This window comes from Galendromus occidentalis, unplaced genomic scaffold (genome assembly GCF_000255335.2).
Source record: "Galendromus occidentalis unplaced genomic scaffold, Mocc_1.1 scf7180000076500, whole genome shotgun sequence".
Lineage (NCBI taxonomy): Eukaryota > Metazoa > Arthropoda > Arachnida > Mesostigmata > Phytoseiidae > Galendromus > Galendromus occidentalis.
The window spans coordinates 348,403-371,691 of NW_003804489.1; the positions used below are offsets into that span (position 1 = coordinate 348,403).

The 23,289-nt window shown below is 52.9% G+C and overlaps 1 protein-coding gene across 1 annotated transcript in view; it reads right to left on the bottom strand.

Annotated features, from left to right (window-relative positions):
* The window catches only part of LOC108865228 (Down syndrome cell adhesion molecule-like protein Dscam2), a 145,887-nt gene that overhangs the window by 39,666 nt on the left and 82,932 nt on the right, over positions 1-23,289 (bottom strand). Inside the window, exons 9-13 of the mRNA XM_029113264.1 lie at positions 21,821-21,963; positions 21,575-21,720; positions 17,012-17,130; positions 9,006-9,170; positions 1,514-1,661 (exon numbers count right to left, since the gene is read on the bottom strand). Coding sequence (XP_028969097.1) covers positions 1,514-1,661; positions 9,006-9,170; positions 17,012-17,130; positions 21,575-21,720; positions 21,821-21,963 — 721 coding nt within the window. The remainder of the gene's footprint in view (positions 1-1,513; positions 1,662-9,005; positions 9,171-17,011; positions 17,131-21,574; positions 21,721-21,820; positions 21,964-23,289) is intronic.

The window sequence follows — 23,289 nt, forward strand, 5'->3', positions numbered from 1 at the left end:
GGTAGAGCCAGAGCGCTGAGCGAATGCAAACGACTCGAAGGAAAAATCTGCGTTGTAGAAGAACGGAGACTGGACTGAACGAAGACTCTCTTGCAGTCGGCGACAGTTTTACGATTCGCGTGGACTCTTTCCGCTGGTCAGCGAGGTCGGCCGAAACTGTGTGGGCTGTGGAAACGCGATATTTCCGCGCTGTCTTTCTCTCTCGTCCCGTATGCTCGACGTTCAATGGCGTGCCCGTCACAACTCGCTTTCAGCTGTCTCCGTTCGAAATCGTCCTCGATTTTCATCAACATCCTCTGCGACACAAGCTGCGCGGCGTAACAAACTTTATGAATCCACCGGATCGTGCGGACGAGTATGCGGGCCGTACAGACGCGCGAGTCTCCTCCCCAAGGGCGACGACAATAGCGGCGACAATAATCACAACAACGCCGCAACCGCCGACCATGACAGAGCTCTGACAAATCCTTGACTCGCAATATGTACGTCCAGTCCCCTCCTCGTCTCGCCGGTATTGTTGTTGACGCTGTTTCTTTCCGAAACAACTCGTGGTTCGGTGGCGAGGATTCTGATGTTCTTGACGGTTTCATCTTTTTTTGTTCCAGCTCCGCAGCGCCAGCCGCACGTCGACGATGTCGTGAACGATTCCTTCAGATTCGAGGCGATGAAAATAAATTCACAGATCCAGAGCATGATTCCTTTCGAGAAGTTCCTCAGAGAACGAAATTCTCTTCGTGACGAAAGCCGCGGATGTACGTGGTGGAAATCGCGCGAAACTGCGACGAACCTATGTTCTACCGCAATGCTTTGATTTATTGCGAATCGTAGGGAGCGAAGGAGGACGACGGCGACAATGCTGTCGTCGAGAAAGGGACCGTTTCGGAACACGAACATAAGGAAGAAATGAAGGAGTGCGCGAAGACATTGCCGCCATGCTTCGCGGTCTCCCGGCGACCGCGAGCTATGTGAAGAGTTGATTGATTGTTTCAGTTACTCCCGGAGTTGTCAAGCGTAGACAACGTCGACTATGACGACGACCGGGAGGAAGGTGTCAGAGAAATGAAAGCATGTCGCTGACGCTGAATAGGACTTTCGCATTGTCAGGCGAAGGTACGCCACGAACCCTTCCTGTGATTTCAGGTCGAAGTTCGCTCCGGGGAAACTCTACGTCTCCGAGTCCTTCGAGATTTTTTGGTCCACGAGTCTGACAGAGTCCGGCGAATGAATGTTCTCAAGCAAATCGTCTACCCACGCGAGAACTCTTGGAGACTCGAGAAAATCATCATTCGGGTTCGAATAATCGAGACTCTAGAATTCGACCGTTCAGGAACTCAGCAGCATGTCATTATTCCGGTGTGATTATTTGGAGTTGGGATCCCATCAAGCTCGACATCTTCTCGTGCCGGGAGTCCAAGTAACACGGTGGAACATAACTTTGGTTTTGTGTCCAGACGTTGACTCGCACCGTTCAGTGTTCTGCTTCAATTCCAAGAGATGTATAGAACGAACTCACCGAACGTCGTGCTCTGGGCGGATGAGGGTCCCGTTGAAGCTCCAGATGAGCTCGAGAGGAGCGTCTCCGGTGGCGACGCATTGCACGGACGCTTGCGATTCTTTCTTCAGGCTGACGGTCTGGAGAAGACCGGACACATGCGGTTTAGCTGGAAAGAGTGAGAAATCCATGAGCGAGGATTATTCTCCAAAATCGGTCTCATGGAGACCATCGATCCCTCAAGAACCGGATCGAGTTTTCACGCAAATGATCACTTTCCCTCCACGAGCCCAAGCATGAAATAATTTTGGCAGACGAACTTATGACCTTACGAATGACGAAATATATCGGCATCATCTATCGGATGCATTACAGAATTATGAAAGACATAATCTCCTTGCGGAATAATTTAGGAAAGCATTACGTTCAACTCCGTGGCTCTCGATTCTTATGGAAACGCGGAGGGAGCTGCCATCATAAGTCCACAGAGTCGGGCCCTTGAAATAACATGATGGTATGCGAAAGAACATGATAGAATGCGAAAGAACATGAAACTTATGTGAAGGAACATGAAACTTATGCGATGCTGACTCGCGAGCTCCAGTAGTAGATGAGCTTCTGAGGCTGGAGGCAATGCAACTTATTGGTACGCTCTCGATCCTCCGATCACCCCGATCATGTTAGCTTATCTAGTAGGCTGCCACGTCGTCTTTCGAATCGCACCTCGGCGGAGCGGTCGAAGTATCATCTGGAGAGAGCTAGTGGAGAGGAGGAACATCCAGCGGACACCCGAGAGAAACTTGCTAATTTTCCGGAATAACTTGAGAACGATGCGATTGATCGAGTGGAAAATTGCTTCTCACGCTAGCAGGAATGATTCTGCATCGTTACGAAGTAATTTGAAGTCCTTACACACGCTTACGATTCTTGGTACGGTGACGGACCGACACTACTGCTCTATTCTTTAGGGGGATGATCGTCTTTGGAGCCCAGAGAGTCTGTCAAAAGATTCCTACCAAAACATCTGAGTTGGCCTCATCTCCATTCCACCACGAAAATCAGACCGAGATAGCCTCGAGGAAACCCAGGTCTGAGTGAGGGCGATAACAGTCGAATAACGCGGGGGACGCTTCGATTGCAGGCTGTCTGCTGGACGTTTGTGCCTGGCAGACAGAGAGATGTCGGTGTAATAGTGAGATCTTGAACTGTTGGGAGCGACCAGGAGCCGTCGAGGGAAGAAATGAACGACGGGACGAGGCGGCGGGGAATAGCGGAGGAGCGGTGAACAGAGACTCGAGCAAAGCCGGACACGTAAGGAGTCGTTGGTGGGGACATGGTCGAGCGGGTTCGGCGACTCTCAGGGGACAGAGGAGCGGCGAATATCAGAGAAAGCCCACGCGGATTCCCGAGCCATCTGGCGGAGCTGGCAGCTAACCAACCGACTAGCCAACGAGCTGAAGCGCTGTGTATTCATACGGAACTCATCGCTATTGGCAAATTGCATCGTACGACCATTGTTCTTGATAGGTCGGAAGGAAGATGGCACTATTTCCTCTCGTCTTTTCGGCCCAAATCGACCCGTACTCACTTCCTCACACGTCCGGTTCCACACACCCGATTGAGGGCGCGCGCGAAAGAAAACGGCATTGCCGGTGGCGGCCAGCGCGGCTCAGTGTTGAAGGAGGAATAAAACAGGACAAGAAGTCGCGTACTCGACTCATTACCCGAGGCGAGCTCACCGTTTCTCGAGTCTCGAGCGGTCGCAAGCGCGAGAAAGCTCAGGGTGTTCTTCTCTCTTTCGCAGCGGAGCTCTCCGGACAAAGAGGTAGCTTGTATCGTAATTAAAACCTATTCCCAAGCCGCTAGCCACCTATGTTGTTGTTGTTGCTGTTGTTGTCCCTGTTCGCTCGGCCGGACAAACGACCGCGTTCGGCTGTATTAAAGGCCGTCGGCTTTGCGGCGAGCGCTTTATGTGGAATTTCTCCCCGCTTAGTGAGTTCCAGCCCACTTCGCCTAACCTACTGGCCAGCGAGTCAGTCAGCCGGCCAGCCCAAGAGCAACTACCCTTCCGCTTTCTTGGTAGGTGGGTCGCAGGGTCGACGAGACGCGGTATGTTCATATTCAGTATGCTTCCGTCAATCAATAGAGTTCGCTGATGAGGTGTGCGTATGTGTGCTTGCAAACAAGTAACTCCCTACAACTACAAGCAAGGCTAAAAGGCTGCCTTGGTCGCGCGGCCGGCCGAACAGACCGAGCTGCTAGCAAGCAGCTAGCCCGCGCTTACCAGACAGCTAACAACAGCGGGGACGACAAAGGCGACAGATGTCCAACTTCTTCCTTTCTTCTACTTTCTATCGTTCTCTATCTGGCTCTCCATTCGTAGCGAACACATGAAAGTTTGTCAGACTACGTTGGAAGCTCTCCCACGTGTGTGTGCGTGAGGGTAGGTATTCAGAGGAACAAAGCCAAAAGAAATCAATGGAGCTCTGTTGATCAAGCAAAATTGGCTCTAGAATTCGATCGTCGTTCCGATTCCCCGCGGTCTCATGATGGCGAGACTATGAAATCGAGAATTCCCCGCAGTTGATGCTCCGGATCAGTCGGATGCGATCGTCGTCCGCAACAGCGCGGTCTCTGTTGGTCTGGAGCGAGTTTACTTTGTAGAAAGCTCTCTCGAGAAAGAATGAAAGTTGCCGCGCCGCGCTCACCAGAACTACAGCTCATCCCTGAGCAGTTGTTTCGAAACTCTCGCCAAAGGAGAGCCAACTGGCGCGTCGACGAACGCCGACGATGCGGGACTAGACGGGGGTGGCGAAGTTTTTTTTTCTCGCATACACCAAATGACTGTGTGGTGAGACAAACAGGGTGGCAGTTGCGGCGGCCGTGGCAAAGCTAAAAAGACTTGTAATAAATAAGCATAATGAGATTGTTGTCGTGCCGAATAATAAGCGTGTACACGCATATCCCCGTGGGCCTTTGCAGACTTACTCACTCTTGCCGGCTTGCTGTGCGAGCCATGGCCGCCGACGTCGGTTGGTTTCGCTTGGGAGAAGACAGGACGACAACTGCACAAAGTGCCACGGACTGCACGGCAAGCTATCTTCTATTCACAGAAAATACAGTGGTTTGAGTCCTGACAGTCGCATCGATGGCGTTTGCGAGTTGAACTCTGCGAACGACGGAGTCTCTTCCGCGGAAAAAATGACAAAGTCCCGTGCGAAGGTCGTGGAGTTATCAAAGGAAAGCGCTCGCTCACCCAGGGTCTTCGTTCTCGAGAGAAACTTTCGGCTATCTGCGACGGAGCGCCGGGAAGGTACGAAGTTGAAAGGCTGACATCTGTGAGAACTGTCGCTGACCGTGCAACGCTCTCCGAACTATTCTGACGCCCGGTTCCCGCCTCTCGGAGAAGAGCTAGTTTGCTCCTTGGAGACGACTACAAAGCTGTCAGTGGAGCTTCTAAAGTCGCCGCGAAGTCCAATAAAGAATGCCCTGGGCACACTCGGATCACGGAGTTTCACCGAGAATGAACGGGGAAGGACAGGGAGGGAATCCGAGAGCTGCGAGGAGCCGCCGGAAGAAGTTCAGCTCCGCGGAGACGAGAATATTGCTCGCTCCAGTATCGGACGCGAGTTGAACGGGGAAAAAGGACCGGTCAAACCGGAAAACAGATTTGAGTCGCACCGAGTGGGCTGGAGGTAACGAGCACGGGGGGTGATCCGGGGTTTCAACCAGGTGGGCGAGAACAGGGAGGAGCTGTGGGAAAAAACGAAGTCTTTTCAAAGACCAATCGAACGGCGAGTGTTTGGTCGGCGAGAAAGGAGCTCAACGTCGAGAAACGAGAGGAGGGGTGGCCGAGGAGAGAAATTGAATTCGGAGCCGTCACCGTCGTCTACGCTACGATACCTCTAAGAAGGCGATGGATGATATTTCTATATGGAGGAGGAAGTGACTGAAGAGGGTCTGGGGACTCCGAAAGCCCCACAGAATTCCTGTCGCCACCCGATCCGTTCGTGAAAGGGACCTCCAGGCCGCACGGAGTCGGCAAGAGCAACAAAAGCGGTTCGGAGGCGCTCAAGAATTCGGAAAATGTGGAATTTCCCCTACAGTCGGACGGCCGAGCTCCCGGAGAATCAGAACGTCGAGAAGGGACAGGCAACGCCTCCCCGAGAGCCGAACATTTCATCTCGACGGATAGGGCCCTATCCGAACGTAACGCTGCTCGCGGAGAACTCGTTGAGAGTATCAAACGCTCAAGTGGCAGCGCAAATTGTATTTCCGATTGAAGCGAGGCGAGCGAGCGCGGAAGCAAGCGAGCGAAACTCGTAGTTTCCAACGACATCCCGGCAAGGCCGATAGACGACCGTAGTCGCTACTATTTTGATTTACACGTTCGAACGCACCCGCTTCTGAATCGGATCCGGACAGATATACTCCGGCAACATTGATTCGGGACAATGCGGATCTCCATCTACATCGATATAAACCAACAAGCCAAGCAACACTTCGATGGACACGGCTTCGAGGGAGGAGGAAAGGTCTCACTGCGAAAAGTGAAACCGCCCGACAACGCCGTGGCGAACATAAGGTGTCCGTCCGCCCGGGCTTCGGCCGCCGAACCCGGAAGGAAGTCCGCGTCGCAGCTGAGCTTCACCGATACCAGCCACAGTCACGGAGTGGGACTTTCTCTGTTTCCTCGAGCTCAATTTTCTCTCAACCCACAGGTTTTCTACAGATCTTGAGATTACGGTGAATCGCCACGGAACGAAACGATACCCGAGGATTTGAGCGATGAGCCAGTCGGGGGGACGACTCCGTACACACTCGCTCGATCGTCGGCGTCAGGGTGGAGAGAGGAGCCGAAATTCAACTCCGCAGACTCGGGACGGAGCGGAATCGAGGACTTCGGGGACTTGGCAGCAATCATTGAGTCAAATGAAGCAAGCAAACGGTGTTCAGGAAATGATCATCGGAGCCCCCCGAGATAAGAATGGCATGACACAGATCCGCACCAGTGTTGATGGAACCGTCAGGGATGATTCGACGCGTCTCGGAAGATTCCTCCTCCGAACAGCTCCGACGGCGCAATGTCCGGATGGCCCCGGAGCTCCCGAGGAACGCTCGAACAACTGCTCGGAACAACTGAGAGCGAAACCGCGTAAGTTTTGTTCGCGTGCCACATGAGCGCGTGCATGATTCTGACGCCGAGGCCGTACCGTTCCAAGCTAGGCTGCCGATCCCTTGGCGGCTTTGGCTCGAAAAAGGAAATCTCCCGGAAAGGAGCCGCTTCGATAGGTTCGAAACGAACTTGCGCGGCTGCCGCGTTGTCACCACTCCATTCCGGTTGGCTTGAATCCTCTTCGGAGAGCGAAAAGTGAAAGAAAGAAAAGAAGAAAGAAATGAGGAAGTATCGCGGGAAAATAAGGGAGAGGGAACAAGCCTCAAGGCCATTGACCACGCTCCAGAGAATGACTATCTGACAATGGGAAGAACGATTGGGCGAGCCAGGCTGCGGGACGATGGACGGAAGGATGCGAGAAACTGAGTGAGTCTCCGGCACTATCGAAGAACGCATGGAGACCCGAGATCAGGGAGGGGACGAGAGGCATCAGGACTGCGAGGGGAAGTACAACAGGGACGAGAATATGGATTGCGAGTGATCACTAACGTTCTGCGAAGAACCTAGGAGCTCCGAGGAAAAAGCAGCCTTTCACCACAAGGAAAAAATCTCTCGTCCGCCTCGCCTGTCATGAAAGTTGTGTAGCATTAGCCGTTATGTCTCTCGCTGGGAAGAATATCAATCTTTCCGACCCATTTCTTTTCCCCAAACGTTCCGAGAGCTTCGTATTTTTCTCTCTCCTTCAATCAAACCCCGTGATGAAATCCGGAAGGATATGTATTTCGCTAATTTTCCAAAGAGCTCCCGAGCAGAGGTTTTATCAGGAGCTCCGCCAGGCTCTATGTTAGGCTCCCCATCTAGAGGTTCCGCTCGTAGGAACACGTTCCTGGAAATTCCAGATCCGCTATATAGTGCTCGGCTCTCCCAGGCTGTAGCATTTCAGCGCCTCCGTCCGCTTGTTGCGCGGTCTGGTCCATTTTCTAATGGAACATGAAACGTTTTACGACGAGCAGAACAGCAATGAAACTCATAACTACACGAGCTTTGTGGTAGATTAAGAACAAGTATAAAGCCATAGGAAAAATACTTTCGTCGGCATCCTGCACTTCGGTTTTCCGCTGTCGGCGCCTCGTCTCTCGGCTCCTGCGCTGCGCACGACTACATTTTATGTACCGAGTATAACTTTCTTACTCTTAGGAGTGGGTTTCATGGGTTGGATGTAACATGTAACGTGCATTTCTCCTCACAACATCAATAGGCCATACCGCGGTGAGTCCCTCCTCTTCCTTCTCCCTCCGGCCTGTCATCACTCTGTTCCACCTCCTGCAGTCTCTTTGTGGGAACGGTCGCAGATCGCGAGTCGGTCAGGTCTCCCCGTGGTCAGCAGTACATGTCATGTAGCGGTACGATATCCGTACTACATTGTATCCGATTGGGAGCGGAGCGAAGTGAACAATATGGGAATGGGGGGGAAGTAGCCGGGAAGATTCCACCCTCGAAGACGGATCGCTCCTCGAAGTGAATCAGTCAATCCAACGAAGCTTTCCATCAAGGGTCTAGGCTCAGCTGCTCGGAGCCGCCTTCGAAGTGAAATTCATTTCACTCGATGTACCGGAGGCGGGCTGTAAATCACGCCCGTAATTTGACGAAGGCTCGGCTAATCCGCGACAATAATCCGCTTATCGCCACCGCGTGCCGTGCCGTCGCGCCGCTGCCGCACCATCAGCCTGAACGCGTTGACGGGGTGTAGATCCGGAGAACTCGGCTCAACTCCGTTGGTTTAGGGATTCTCTGAACTCGGGGAATTCTGTGTGATCTCAAGTATGTAAGCGAGCAGACCGGTGGACCTACTCACCCGGGGTGAGCTCGAAAATCTGTGGCAGGATGTTTTGTCGCACGGAGCACATTTCACCCAGCTGACAAATACACCATATGATATGGGAGATGACTAATAATAGTAATCGAAGGCATGGAATGGCTTGCTCATGGAGATCAAGGGCCTTGCGCGAAAATCACGGAGCCAAGGTTTTGCTTCACTCACTATCAAGAAATTTGTTGAGGACTCAGGGCGAGCATCTACATATACGAGTGTAGCTCGAAGCAAGGCTCGGAGGGGTCAGATGTCAGATTCGACTGGAGGGGTCGGACGTTCCGGGACGGACTCATTCGTCGTCAGCCGTCAGGAATGAAGTGTGTCCTGTCCACTGTATTCCCGAGAAAAATTCTGGATTCGAAAAATTCTGCGGCGAATCGCCCGAGACTCGAGGCCTTCTGGACTGGCCCGCTCAATATCTTCGAGCAAAGTGAATTCCAGCCCGCCAAAATTTTTCGTGAGCCTCACTGTGGCCGAACAAGAGGTAGAAACGATCAGCCCTTTCTCGAGTTTGAGATACTCACATTTCACAGACAGAGCGATCGCGACGGTTGCCGATGGACCGACGGTGTTACTCGCTTCACAGATATACTGGCCTTGATCTGAACGCTCCACCGAGAGAATGGTCAGCGAACCGTTCTCAAGGACATGAATGCGCGGGCTGGAGGCGATGGATTGGAAATCGTCACCTGGAATGGAAACAAAGACGGTAAGAGGTTGCTTGGGGGGTCTCTCTTCTTCCTTCAAGTCTCTTCGATGCTTCGTTGGAGAGCCCGGCATTTTAGAGCTCTGGTTTCGCTCCCGTCCGCTCCCTGTCCATGTGGCTCATTTGCTGCTCCGTCTTCTGGATCCTTTGCGCGACACGATTCGATCGGAGGAGATCAACCCGATGGATATTCCGGTCCGACGTTCTCAATAATAATCGACATTAATTCACGTGCTCAATGATAATCGACATCATTTCACGACGTTGTCGGGGCTTTTCGAATATCTTTTCCATTTTTCGCGTCGACGAGAAGTATATGCTTTGCGCTCTCGCGAAAGCCATTCTGATTTCGCAGGAGAGGCAGAATTCGCACCACTCGACGGAATTCGATCGATTTTGAGGAGAACTATCCCCGTAAATGGAGAAACTCCGCTCGTGATCGCTCGAGACACGCGAACATCCACCGGACGTGGGTGTAAATTTTCAGCCTCGCTCACGAGTTGATTCAAATTTCCAACGTCTCCGTGCGATTCCCTTTTTCCAATCAATCTCTCTGTTAGCTCTTCCGTGCGTTCATTTCCTCTTCTCCTCACTCTTCCATTCTGTCAGAAACATCGGGACGGAGACGTTCGCCCTTGGGAGCCAGCCGGCACGCGCTCGAGCAGGCAGGCCGGTTGTCGGTGCAGGAAAAGGCTTGGAAAGAATTTGCTGAGTTGCTAATTCGCTTTGTGTGTCTGGGCCATTGTCGTGAGAATCTCGCCATCCAGTCAGCCAACCAGTCACCCAGCGAGCGAGCCAGCCAGCCAGCGAACGAACGAACGACCCAGAGATTGGACGAGAGTACGGAAGAACCAACGGATGAACGACGCGAGCCGAGAGCCAGTGAGATAGAAAAGATAAAACAACGAAAAAATACCGCGAGACAGAAACTCATTGAGAGAGACCTGCAGTCGTTGACGGGACAATGCGGTGCCGCTTTCTTTTTGCTGAGCAGCACCCGGGCGGGGTGACCCGGGTGCGAGCTCCGACGGAACGGAGAGCTCTACCGAGAGCTGATTTGTCGGTATGCCGAAAAGCGGGACAGATCCGGTGCCGAGCGATTGGCAGAACCGCCCCGCAGGCCGAGACTAAAAAAACTATTTCAATCGATGCCTGTAGGCCGAAGGGTGAGCATGCGGGAAGGCATTGTTGTGGCAGTTGCCGCGTTTTCTCCCTCCCTGAGCCCATTACGACGTGTACTTGAACAACTAAGAAAAAAAAATCTGACTATGAATTTATTCAATTGAAGATTCGGCTACACCCTCAGGACTTCGATCTCCGTGAATTTATCGAGGATTCGTGCATTCGATCGTCAATTCGTGGTCCCTCGTAGTCTGAATTCTGAATTTAGTATTCGGACTGTGTCCGACGTCGAGCGGGCGAGATACTGTATCGGCGAGTGGAAGTTCAAGAACCCAGAGGGCTGGAGGGAATTCTCCAGATCAGAAATCATCGACGGCGCGACTTGTGCCTGATTCAGTCGAACCAACGGAGTGAATAATTCGTTCTGTCCAGCCTTGAACAAACCTTGTAGAAACGTGCGGCCGCTCTCGGACAATAGAATGAACAGTTGGAAATCGGAAATCAATTTCCTCTTTTTTCGCTTCCTCCCCTCAGTGTTCGGATAGCGGTGGGACCACTGATTCGGAGTAGCAGAGTCTGGTGACTCGATGGAGTTTGACATTTCCCGAAATTGGGATTGAGCCATGACCGCGTATTTTTTGAAACACGAACTCGCATGGAGTGCGAGGAATACACAAATGTCACTCGAGAAGAGTGACTCGGATTGAACGACGAGATGGACTTTGAAATGCCGTCCATTATTCCACAGGTTCCTCCAAGCAGGGACGCTGTGAGTAAATGCGAGACTTTCATGGCGTTCCAAGCGTCACTTCTCCCCCGACCTGACCAACTGTTCTATTTCCCTGGTTGCCCAGATACCCGCGGGCGATTTCGATTCGAAATCACTTCCAATCTGTGCTCCGACCAAGAAGTGCGCCGAGAAGACATTTATCCGAGGCAGGGAAAGAGAGGTGAGAGCCAACGTGGAAGTAACATCGTCATTCGAGTACATTGACCACGATGGAAATCGGACGATTTTCAAATCGTCCACGTTGGGGGTATAGGGGTGGGGTGCAAAACGCTTTAGGGGAATCGTGAGCCAATTGAACGCTTCGGAAAGTCAAATGAAGTCGGCTGGACCTATGGGAATCAATATTGAAATGCCATCTGAAGTCGCATCAAGCTTTTTCCCGCCACCGCTGCCTTCCGCGTTCTCCCTCCTTGTCCCGGCTCCTCCCTTAGTCGACGCGTCCACCCTCGATTCCCCGCAATGTGGTGAATTCCTCCAGGGTCCTTCCTCGAATCCTATCGCACCGAGAGACTTCCCTCCACGACTCTTCTCGCGACCCTCTCTGACGTCCCTCCCCCCAGTCTCCCATCTAATCCGGGATCGCCCCTGGCATTGAAATTCATGAGACTCAGGAGCAGAGACCTGGCGACTTGTTCGAACGATTGCCGATCTACGGCGACCGTTCGATGTTCGGAGCTTTACGCCCTTGGGAAGAAAAGTAGGTAGTCGACGGCCCCACAAGACCTACGAGCGGCTACGATTGATTGGTCGCCAAGAAACGCATTTTCGTGGATCTTTACTTCTGCTTGCCTCCCGTTGCTGCCCGAAGACATACGAATAAATCGTATGGAAATTGGCTCTTCTGCCAGACCCTTGTTCGCGCGCCGTTCTTCCTCTCTCCCCCTCCATTCACCTCATCCTTGGCTGTCTGCTCGACTTTCTATGAACACACTTCGGGCAGCTGCAGAATCGAACAAGCTCCACCTAAGAAGGATGCTCCCGGCCGTTACACTTTCGGCGATCCGAATCGGGCCGACTTTGTGGATTGAGTCGGAAACGTGTGGGTATACAACAGACGAGGTTGAGAAAGAGGGCGGCCACCGGATGGGGGAGCAGGGGTGGGGTGAACCTTAGGAGGACGGAGGGAGGAAGCGCGCGGGCGAGAGAAACTTCAATCGCAATTCCTGCGCGTGTATCCCCTGCTCCCCTCTCTATAAAACGGCTCAGTGGCTACGATCGACGGATCCGTCGGCGCTGCAGCGGCGGCAGAGTCTCGATACTGACTGACTTCCGTTTCTTTTGTCTATTCGGCGGCATCGACGGCGCATTCGGAACAGTTGGGACGCGTAAAAAAAGAAGAGGAAAAGAAGAGGGAGAATAAGAGAGGGGAAACGAGATGTTGTGTGCGATCGAATTGATACAAACTCGACTGAGCAGCGCAGCTTTCGAACAAAGACAACTCAAAGCATACGGATCAACCAACTTCAAGTGCTGCCAAGCAGCGATGCAGCCATACGTATACTAGTGGTGTTCGATCGAGCAATTCATTGATCGGAAAATTTTTCTCCTTGGTTTGTCTCGGAACAACAACGTCGGCTCCGAAGTCAAAAAGGGCTCTGGACCCCTTCTCTCCCTTTCCCCCCTCGAACCACGACTGCACCTGCTATGTTTCGAAATCGAATCATATGGCTCGAGAACCTTGCCTTTCCAAAGGGAAGAACACGATATTCGAACCCTAAATCACTCGGCTCCAAAGTTTTTCCTCCATGGTGGAGAGAGAGAGAGACGTAGGAAAAAGAGGGATGCGCCCCTCTCTCCTCGGTTCTCCCTCAACCACGACCTTGTTCTTCATCTCTTTCAATAGCACTGCCGGGGATAAACGGGAAGCTGGGCAATGGACGCTATCAGATCTCAGACCGGAAAGAGACCTCCTCGGCAAGAATAAGGATGAGCTGCGACCCATGGAGGAGGAGGAAGAAACTCTCAACTCAAATGGCTGTTGAGATAACTGGGAGCTACACATATGGGGGCTCAAGGTTAACGCAGCAGGCTTCTGAACGAATTCCAAGACCCCACGTTGTTTTCTATCCCATCTGCTTTCTATCCTCTTCGCAAAGCGAACCGGGGAAAAACGCGCTGAGAGCAACATAGCCAGCTGGACGATGTTGTTTTCAAGTTCGAAACATCTGTGTGTTTCCTTGGGACCTGTATTCTGCACGAGAGGGAAAAAGAGAACACACAAACTAGAACTACGTTCGACCGAGTTGAATTGGTGCGACTCATGGTACAGGCCTTTGGGAAAATTCCGCAACCACAGAACGAGCGAAATTCTTCATAATTTCGGGACAGATCCGCCGTCGGAGGACCTCCGTCGACCCAGACTGAGATCATTCTCGAATGATTGTAGCTCGTGGGAGGGTCCGCACCCTCACCATTGAAGCTTTCCTCTGGCGCGAGGAATGAGATGAGGTCGGCAAAAATAAATTCTCCTAGAGTCCAACGGCTGCCGACTATGGACGAAATAATGTATTTCTCGATCTGTCCCGCAGCTCAATCGGAGAGTAGTGAGGAGGGACTTCATTTCCAAGAGAAAAGATCGGGAGCTCCAAGTGACCGCCAGATTGCCCTTGAGTCTCTTATGTTACAGGTTTTTGTGGTGGGAGCGGCTACCGAGTATAGTGGCTTGCGTCTTCAAAAGTTCCCCGTCACACAGAGGAGAGTTCTCTCTTGCGGGAGGGAAAAAAGTAAGGGAGGAAGAGACCGAGACGACAAACAGCGGAAGAGAGAGGAATAAAGTTGTTGCGATTCAACTTTGTAGCGAGCTTGAAGCTGACTTTGAAAGGGAAATTGTCTGACGGCAACTCCGAGCCAAGGTTACAACAAACATGAATTTTTTTCCGAAGGTGACATCTCGAAAGTTTTCGCGGCGAGTCCGAGCATGACGCCCCGCCTCTGGAGGGTTGCCCCGGTAGAGGATGTCGCTTGAAACCCGCCGGAATTCTTGATCGGAAATAATTGACTAGGGAAGTCTAATTCCATGTGGATGTACTCGCGGGGTCAACTTTAACAAGTTCCGTCGTTCTCGCCGCAGCCGCCATCTCCGCCTCGAATCTTCGGGAATTCTTTGGGGAGACTCAAGACGGCTGCGCTATTAATACGATCGAAGCACGGGGTTCCCGCCACGGTTTATGAACGTCAAGGCTTTCCCCCATGTCAACTTCCCGCCATGGTGGATGGAGGTTTAATAGACGAGAGCTTCTCAATTTCGGGGCTAAGGTAAGCAAGCTAGCTGGCTGGCTGGCTCGCCCGCTCGCCGATCTCTGAAACCTTTCTCCGGTCAGTAGCATACGTTCCCTGGGGCGCCAAATTTCAATATCCGTACCGTTCGTGGGTTGCCCGCTTCATTCGTTCGTTCGTGTTTTCCGTCGATCAAAATCCACAGGGCAAGCCCTCAGCGAGCTGACAGACGGCTCCCCTCTCTCGACGACAGGGTGCAAGGTCGTGGGGTGAGAATCTAGGAAGGTACGGGAATCTCGGCTCGACAGGAATTCGTGGAGAATGAGCGCTTCTTATGGAAATCGGCGACTCCGAACGGAACGAATCGGGGAGCCCAGAGAAGAGTTCCTCGAACTCTCGCGCTCTCCGACGAGACGTATCGGCAAATGTTTTTTCCATGATTCATCTTCTACGGAACGCTCTCGTCGACTCGTTCGTCCGCCGGACCGTTATATACTACGCGCCCAATCGGTGCGGTGAGTCGATGGGCCAGAGTGACCGGCGGAGAGTTCGGGAAGAATGTTCGGATAGCGTTGCAGAGATGCCGAGTAACAGAAAACCTACAACATAAAAATGGGCAACGCAGGATAGATAGATAGACTCAAGGATTTATTGCTCGTCCCCATCAGTAGAGCATCATCAACATCACTGGTGCCCGGTACCGTCCTCGGCCAGCATTCCAAATCGAAGTGCTGAGGTTCGTTCCGAGAACGACCCGTTGCCGCTCCCATACTTTCAATCAGACATTTCCTTTCGATTCCTCGCGTGTTTCCCCCCCTTCCGGAGAGGCGGGAGGAGGGGAAACACGCGATAGAGGGAACGACAAAGAAAATCGGAACCCAGTATTCGTCATCGACGACGTGGCACCGTTTGAGTAGATTGAGTACTCAGTGGGGGCCAAGTGTTTCTCTGCTGCGATATTACCAGCGCTTAAAGCTGGTTCGGTGCGTGCGGTGGCCGCTTGCAAATGGCGGCGCCAAGTCGCTCCAATGAAGCAATTCCCGCGCTACCGCTGCGAGGTGCATTCAGTGCTTATGCAGGATTGGAATCGTCCCGTCGTTGTCGCCGGCGTCGTTGCGGTTGCCGTGTCAAAGTGCTCCATCAGCACCCTGCAGGTGGCCGTTAGTGGTCGGAACGGCCCGCTAACCAGTGTGCAAGGAGCAGCAGCAGCAGCCAACCCGCTGTTCCACAATGCATTGCTTGAAAGCGGTGCGCCGGCGACGCAGCATGCCATCTCCTTCGGGTTCCTTGCCCGGCCATCCGTCGGAGCGAGCGCCCACCAAACTGCTCGGGATGGTACTGGTGGCTGCGGAGGCTGCATTAAGCTCCGCCACGGTCATCCGTCTTAGGCGTTTAGGGACGGCGAAGTATAATCAGGATCAACACGACTATGACGCCAACATGAAACGCCGGCGTGAAACTCTCCTATGGGAGCATCATCGACTACGAGCGAACCGACACCGAACATCCGACCGGCGACGTCGACCAATGGATGGACGAGGAGCGGATGGACGATGCGCTCACGGACGGACACCACCACGCACACGGGTTTGCGGCCACGCGAGCCTCTCTGGTCGAGGACGGAGATAGCTCCTCCATTGTCGCCCGTTGCATACGCTCTGTCCACGCGGAAGCGTACGCTTTGGCTGGGCAAACGCACGCGCATTACGTTGCCGCCGCAATAAACGCCAAGCCCTGCCCGAACGCCCCATACGAGCGCATTGAGTGAAACGAGGCGACGCTGAGGCTTCGGCAAGCAGCAACAGGGTCGCACATCAGCGCAACGCTCGTATACGAGTCGCTGCGTTGGATGCGGGGCAGGCGGAGAAGGGAGAAAAAGAAGAAGCGGGAGAGAGGGAGGCGGAAGTCAAAAAGTTGTGGCCTGCCCGATTCAGCCGAGTCATCAGAGTTCCGAAACCGCAGCAGCAGCAGCACCAACAACAACTGCATTCAAGGAGGGCGCGAGCACAAAACCTCTTTAACACAGTTTTGCCTCAACACACTGTCAGTGACCTTGATTACATGGGGCGGACCGTCAGGCTCCGAATCCGACCTTCTTTGTCCTCGAGAGAATCGCGGAGGATTCCGGGGAACGTAGGAATCGATCGCAACAATCGGAAGATGAAGAATTATTGCAGATCGCAGCCCATATGTTAGAAACCCGAAGGATGCGAAGTCTTTCTGGACGCGGCTGGCTGTTGCGGTTACCGGGACGCGTTAGCGCTATTAAGCTAACAACACCGCTATGTTTTTAGAAGCAGCACTCGATACTCCCAATCGCTGCGCTAATTGCAATTAACGTTCCAAGTTGTTCCAACGGGTTCGCCTACAGAGAATGTTCTCTGCAAATCGGGACTGATGACCGTTCGTTGCCGCACAGCTCCGGATCGATTGAGAAAAATTGTGACCTGTTGTCGCTCGATTCTTCATAAATACGATACACCTGTTGTGGTCGTTCGTTCGTTCCCTCGGTCGCGCCGGTCGTTGTCGCAGCCACCGAGGAGGGAAAGACGGAGGGAGCTCGAGGCGACCGGAGTTCGCCAAGGGGAGTTAACCCATACGACGGAAATCTTTCGGAGCGAACGAACGGGAGAGCGAACAGGAAAGGCTCAGGAAGAAAGCAGCCTCCGGTGGAGAAAAGCATTTGTCATTCATACCTTTCGCAACTTTCCATCGAATCACCGGCTGAGGTTCACCGTCGGCCCGACAGTCGAACCTCACAGCTGATCCGACAATCACTGTTTTGTCTTCGGGCTTGATACTCCACGAGGGGGTGCTGAAATCCGTAAAGGTCGAGAGTTAGCAATTTATTCGATCGCCCGCGCATATCCAAATTCCTCACTGGAAATTTTCCCCAGAACCTAATTACAATCCACGCGATCCATTGTGAGCTATGGGGAGAGGAAGGTGGGGGAGGGGGGGGCAAGTCGATGCCCAGACGTGAGACGCAGGAATCATGGGTCGAGAAAAGGCTGAGGGGACAATGTGAGCAGGTGCCGCTCCCTGCTGCGGATCCGGAACAGAATCACCGAGGTGCCTGACTTGTGAACACACATTGGATGCATACTGATGCACCACGAAACCGCGCTTTCCCTCTTACTGACTTCTCGACAATGAGCTTATCGTCCTTTCCCGAACAGCAAACAAACTTAAGGACAAAGAGGCTCACAGACAGCTCGTCCCACAAACGAACGATAGACCTACGAGGAGATTTATAGATAGGAGAGCACATGACGTCAGAGGTAAGAATCGGCATTGAAATGGGCTTGTTGTCCACCGACAAAGCCACCAATCACCCTCGGCACGCAAGCATCGAGCTCGACTGACTCTGCTTTCCGTCCGCATCGTCGTCTTCTTCTTCTCCTGCTCCCTCTAATGAAGCTAATGACGCAACTAGGCTGTGAGTATAGCGAGCGCAGACGGATATCCACGTCCAAGGGCAGCTTGCATGACTTCTCTGGCAGGTGGAAACCGAAAAGAGGAAACAACCGACGAGTAGATGAGAGGGATCAGACGGGGAAGAGCTTGTCCCGCCAGAAGACACCCCCAGACTCGGTCTGTCGAGAGACTCGTTCCAACGAATAGCTCCCCCGCGGGTAGCTTGAGATCCCCACGCGCCACTCAGGAGAATATATCGAGCTCGAATTAACAGTAAACGAAGCTCCTCCTCACGGAGCCCCTTTTCTTCTAGCGATACCCTCGCCGAAGACAGCCATTGGGTTTCGGCCATTCACGCTGTATCACCGCGAGCGATTCAGAAACCCGGGTCGTACGAGACGTGAGATCGATTGTAATTATTATAGTTCAAGTTGCGAAACCGGGTTCACCGGGCGTCCGATTAAGAGCTCTCAGGAGAGACGGAGGTCTTGCGCACGCTCTCTCCGCGCGGCGACCGTCGGTACGCTTGCCGCTGGCTCCGTGGAGGAGGAATCATCCACGGAATGGGTTGAAGTTAGAGTTCCGTTCCCTCTGTCATTTCGCCCGCCCAACGTTTTCGTAGAATGGAGACTTTCGAACATTGCCCTTCGACGAAAAGAGCGGCCGATCGCGCTGAATCAAGCGGACCAGGGGAGAGCGATTCGTCGCTTGGGCATCATTCTTGAGGTCGCCGGGTTACTATCTGAGGCATTTTCTTCCGGGATCGGCCTCACGTGAGTTTCCCTCCCTGAATAGGAATAAATTTTTAGCTGACCTAGGCCTGAAGGCCGATCAGGGATGACCGCAGCGATGGCCTGACTCGGTGGGCCTGGTCAACGACTACTTGATGAGCACTGTGTCGAAGCATCTCTTTTTATCTTGCGTCAGGAAGCCAGCCACGGATAGATGGGTAGATGGATTGGAGACCGACAAGGGATAGGGGAACAGATAGATGGCCAAAAAATAACTGAGGGGAGCCGCAGCGAAAGAGAACGAGGCCCGTCAGGGTGAAGTCTAGCCCGAGAAGAGCGATGCCGACCCTCGTGAAATAGTTTTCCACTTTTTGACGGATGGCCCACATGAGCCGAAGAAAAGGGCGCTCACTCTTTTTTTTGTCCTTTTCTCCTCACCGCTCGCGCGTCTCATCGCTGCAGCTGCGGTCCTGAACCCTTTGGCCGAGCGAGCCTTAGCGGACACGGGGCCTCGAGGAGACAGTTGCGAGACTGCGTAACGCTTGCGAGACGGGATCTAGAGGTCAGCTGATACGATAAGCAAGGACATCGTTCGATGTCTATAATAAGACTATCGAGAGAGGCCTCAAGAACGATCTCTGAACGGGTCGCTCGGCAGAAACGTGCTTCGCAAGATAGATAGTTGGATAGGGGAGTAGCGAGCGACGTCGGGCGAGCGAGTGGAGCAGCGAAAAACACAGTCCACGCCAACGAGTGAGCCAGGACGAAAAGAGGGAGTGTACTCCGTTGAATGCAACACCTGCTTCGGGCGATGATCGCTCGAACAATCGGCCCTGCGGTCCGCGTCATTGAAATTGAGAGCGAATGAGCTCACTCCCACAGCAGCAGACGAGAAGAAATTATCGAAGAGGATCGGCGCTGATCGTCAGGTGGAAGGTGTACGCCAAATGTTCTGGAAGTACAGTGATGGGGAGGGAACGCAAGCCCCGGATCCTCCATGCATCGCAGAACGACTTCTCGGGCTCTACGAACTCGCAGCCGACCCTACCGATTCGCAGACGTGTACGCTGAGACTTTTACAATTTGAGAGAAAGCGCAGGGGAAACTTTCCAAGATACGGGAACACTCGACCCGTGCCTGAGATACCGCAAATTATTCTAATCGACCGACGAGATCATCGAATCGACTCATTGAGTGACAGCCGGCGGAACAGTCTCGGTGGCGATTGGTTTGCTCAACCCGTGATCCGAAAAAAAAACGACCTAATAGGATCAGGGCATTGCAAAGCCTTCGCTGGATCTACCGCATCAACAGCCGCGCGTCTCTATGGGCTCGTATTGAGAAGCTTAGAGCAAACTGCCTTTCATCTTATTATCTCTGTATTTTCCCCTCACCTTCCACCTTTATCCCTCGTTTCCCATTCTTCTGTTTCTCCGCTTCAAAATATTCCGACGGAGAGCCCCAGGGAAAGCCATCGGGAAGAAACCTTCGCCTCCAAAAGCGAGCGATCCGCTTAATACATGGCTCGCCAAGATCACCGAGCCACACCGAAATATGCTCTGGAGCGAACGATGGAGAGGCTAATGGTCGGGGAATCGATCTCCGAGTAGGAATCAAAATCGATACCGTGCATGCGGAAAACTCCGGGAGAACAAGTGGGAGAGGGGCTCCAGAGATTAGTCGAACGAACGAAACAGAACCCCGGACAGATTGATCCAGCGATCGATTCATTGTTGGTATGACTTAGCGCGATAGCGTCCATATAAAAGTCGGACGGACTGTGGAGAGCGCTTCCGAGCATGAATAAAAATTTCGAAAGTCCTGGTTTTCGGTAACAAATGATCGGAATGCAGAAAACTCTCCGAATCATCAATGAAGCTCTGGCTCAAACATCGTCAGCCGAGCTGATGATTTTTATTAACGGCGACATCGCACGCAGAACCTTCGTCTGGAGAGTGAACTCCGAGGGAGAAATGAAAAGGCCACGAGAAATGACGGGGGGTACATCGGGGCCCGCCGGGACCTCTCGAGGGAGATTTCCCCCCAATAGAAAAGGGGCCGGCTAGGGGCAGTCTCAGAAAGCGGGGCAGGTGGCACAGGAGACGCTCAGCCATCTGCTTCTCTTCACCGCTGCCGCGCCGTCGTCGTCCTCGCCGCCGCCGCCACAGCCATCGCCTAAAGATCGACTAAGAGTCTTCCATCTCGTGATGCTAGGCTCCATTAGGGCGTTCTTGAAGTCCGTCGCTGGCTTCCAAGATCTCTCTCCGATGGAGGAGAAACATTTTTATACACAGCCGTGTGCATATGAGAGTGTCCCCCGACTTATGAGGAATGTGTGTCGTGTCCGAGGCATCCTCACTACTCGGCACTTATGCGCGCACCGTCGTGAGGATTAGTTGAAAACTTTCGGCATTGAGCGGACCGAGAGTTCATCGAGCAGTCTACGAGGAATTCTCGGCTCAATATTGGGGCTGCGCGTAATCTCTTGGAAACACTCGTCATCGTGACGTCCTCCTTGGTGACCTCGAACATCGCCCGGGGCAAACGTCTTAGTTTGGGACAATGATTCCCTTCCACTGATTTCCGCGTCGAGGAATACCGGGAGCAATGTTTGGCACTACTCGGGACTCCGTACTACGGTCTCGGGAAAGTTTCATATTGGAAATCCCTCTTGACAAAGCATCGACTTCGTACATCGAAGCCATTCACCACATTTCCGGAGGGCTAAACCTCAAAACAACGAGGGTATGCTCTTCGGAGGAGGAACAGTTGCAAATATTCAGACTTGCTCTCCACTGGGCCGAGGACTAGAATTATTTTCGACCAATACACTTCACACGTTTCTGTTGGAGGGAAGCCACTCCTACAGCAGACTTGTTGATCGCATGCTCCTCGATAGTGGAGCATGTGGGCTTTGCCGCCCCTCGGATGACGTCCGGGCTCACAGCGTGAACCCCGTTGACGCCATACCGTCGCTCCGAAACCCGGCGAAATCGAACGTCTTTTGCGGGAGTACTGGGTTTACCACGAGTCTCGTCGCAACATACGCGCTCCAATCACTGACGTCGTCCGAATAGCCTGCTGTTCCGATGCTCGGGTTTGGGTATGAACTCACCGAGTACGACGAGAGGTGCCGTGTAGTTGCTTACAGCTGCAATATTTGTTGCGGTGCACGTGTAGTTCCCGGAGTGCGACCTCTCAACGTTTTCAATGATGAGAGTGGATACAAAGTCACTCAGAGGCAGAGTCTGCACGCCCTGTCGGATAAATATTATTTTGGTGTCAATGTCTGAAACTTCCACAGGGAAGACGGACCTTCCAGTTATTTCATGCTCAATCGAATGTCAGCGATCTCACCTTGTATCCGATTAGTGGACGACCGTCTTTCTGCCACGAGATCACTATGGGCGAGTCGCCTTCGACGATTGCACAGGTGACCGTGGCCCGATGACCGGCTTGCATTTTGGAGGGAAACACGAAAGGAGCCAATTTCGGTGGAACTGCAAGAGAATGACGATCGAGATTAGCGAGTGGTTTTTCTTCCTGCAACGCCGATACGGATACTGGATCTCGGTTCTAAATCCGGATCCGATTCCCTGTACTCGGTTCAACTCCGAGAGGGATCACGGTGTCATCACAATTTTCCCGCTGAAAACACCCAATGAACGAACTCAAAGTCGGGGAAATGTTTCTCTTCCTCCTGCGCAGCGGAGGGAAGGAGTTCAAGGGTCGTAGTCCTCATTCCAGAGAATGTGGATTACTCGAGGGAAAGCCACGGCGTCTCACTTTGAAAGAAAGGACGAAAACGCAGAAAAAAGCAGAAGAAAAACGAAAAGCTGATTAGCGTAATAGGATGAGGTAGACGAATCCTGTCTTCTCCCGGAGCCCGCTGCGAGCTCCCGTGTCGAGATGGCCCGGGGTCGCGAACCACTTCGGAGTTCACGGTGGAACAGGAGGCGGCGAGCGAAAAATTGAAATAGAAAATAGAGGGAATCGGAGGATGCCGCGTGTGCGCTCGTTCGTTCGTTCGTCTCTCCGTCTATCTACTCGACGGACCGTGCCTACGTTGAACGAGATGTCTCTAAAACTGCAAAACTGGCTCCGAGCCAAACGGGGGCCACGTGGATTCTCGGGAAAGAATCGCGACGCTGATCGCAATCTTTCTGGTTGCTTTGGTAGCGAGTTGAGATCGTATTTGGCCGAGAAGGAAAAAAGACTCGTTCGAGTGGACCAGATTCGAGCCTGAGCCAATGCGCTCAGCTCTCTCAACACAATTCCAATCTCCTCCTGCGACGACGCATTTAGAGGCGAAATTTAATAAGGTCAACGGCGCAAGTAGTTTCCCGAGGGATTTCCGAAGATGATGACTCCTAATTATTGATGAATGATGAATTCGAAAATGATTACTCCAAAGGTGGAAAGAACCCTTCCGAATGCTGCGATATTCCTCCCCATAACCCTCGATTCGATGCAGGCTTTGTGTGGGCAATCCCTGCGGAGGACAATCTCGGGGACGGGATGGAAATTCAGAGGAAGTAGGGCATACTCGCGCATATCGATCCGGTACTTGACACGCATCGACGAGCTCTGAGTTCCGTGAAATCTTCAGCCGATTTTTCGATGATCAGACGTCCCGATCAGCGCGCAAGAAAAGCCACTTCTCCGGTCCAGATCCCGGGAAGGAATCGGAGAGGAACGAAATCAGAATAAGACGAGGTAAGGAATACATCGTGCAGATTTTCCGCGGCAGGCTTGCACGGGAAGCTAATGACGCGGCACGCTTGAACGTTCGGCAGCGGCGGCGGCAGCTCAGGAAGCAAGAAAGA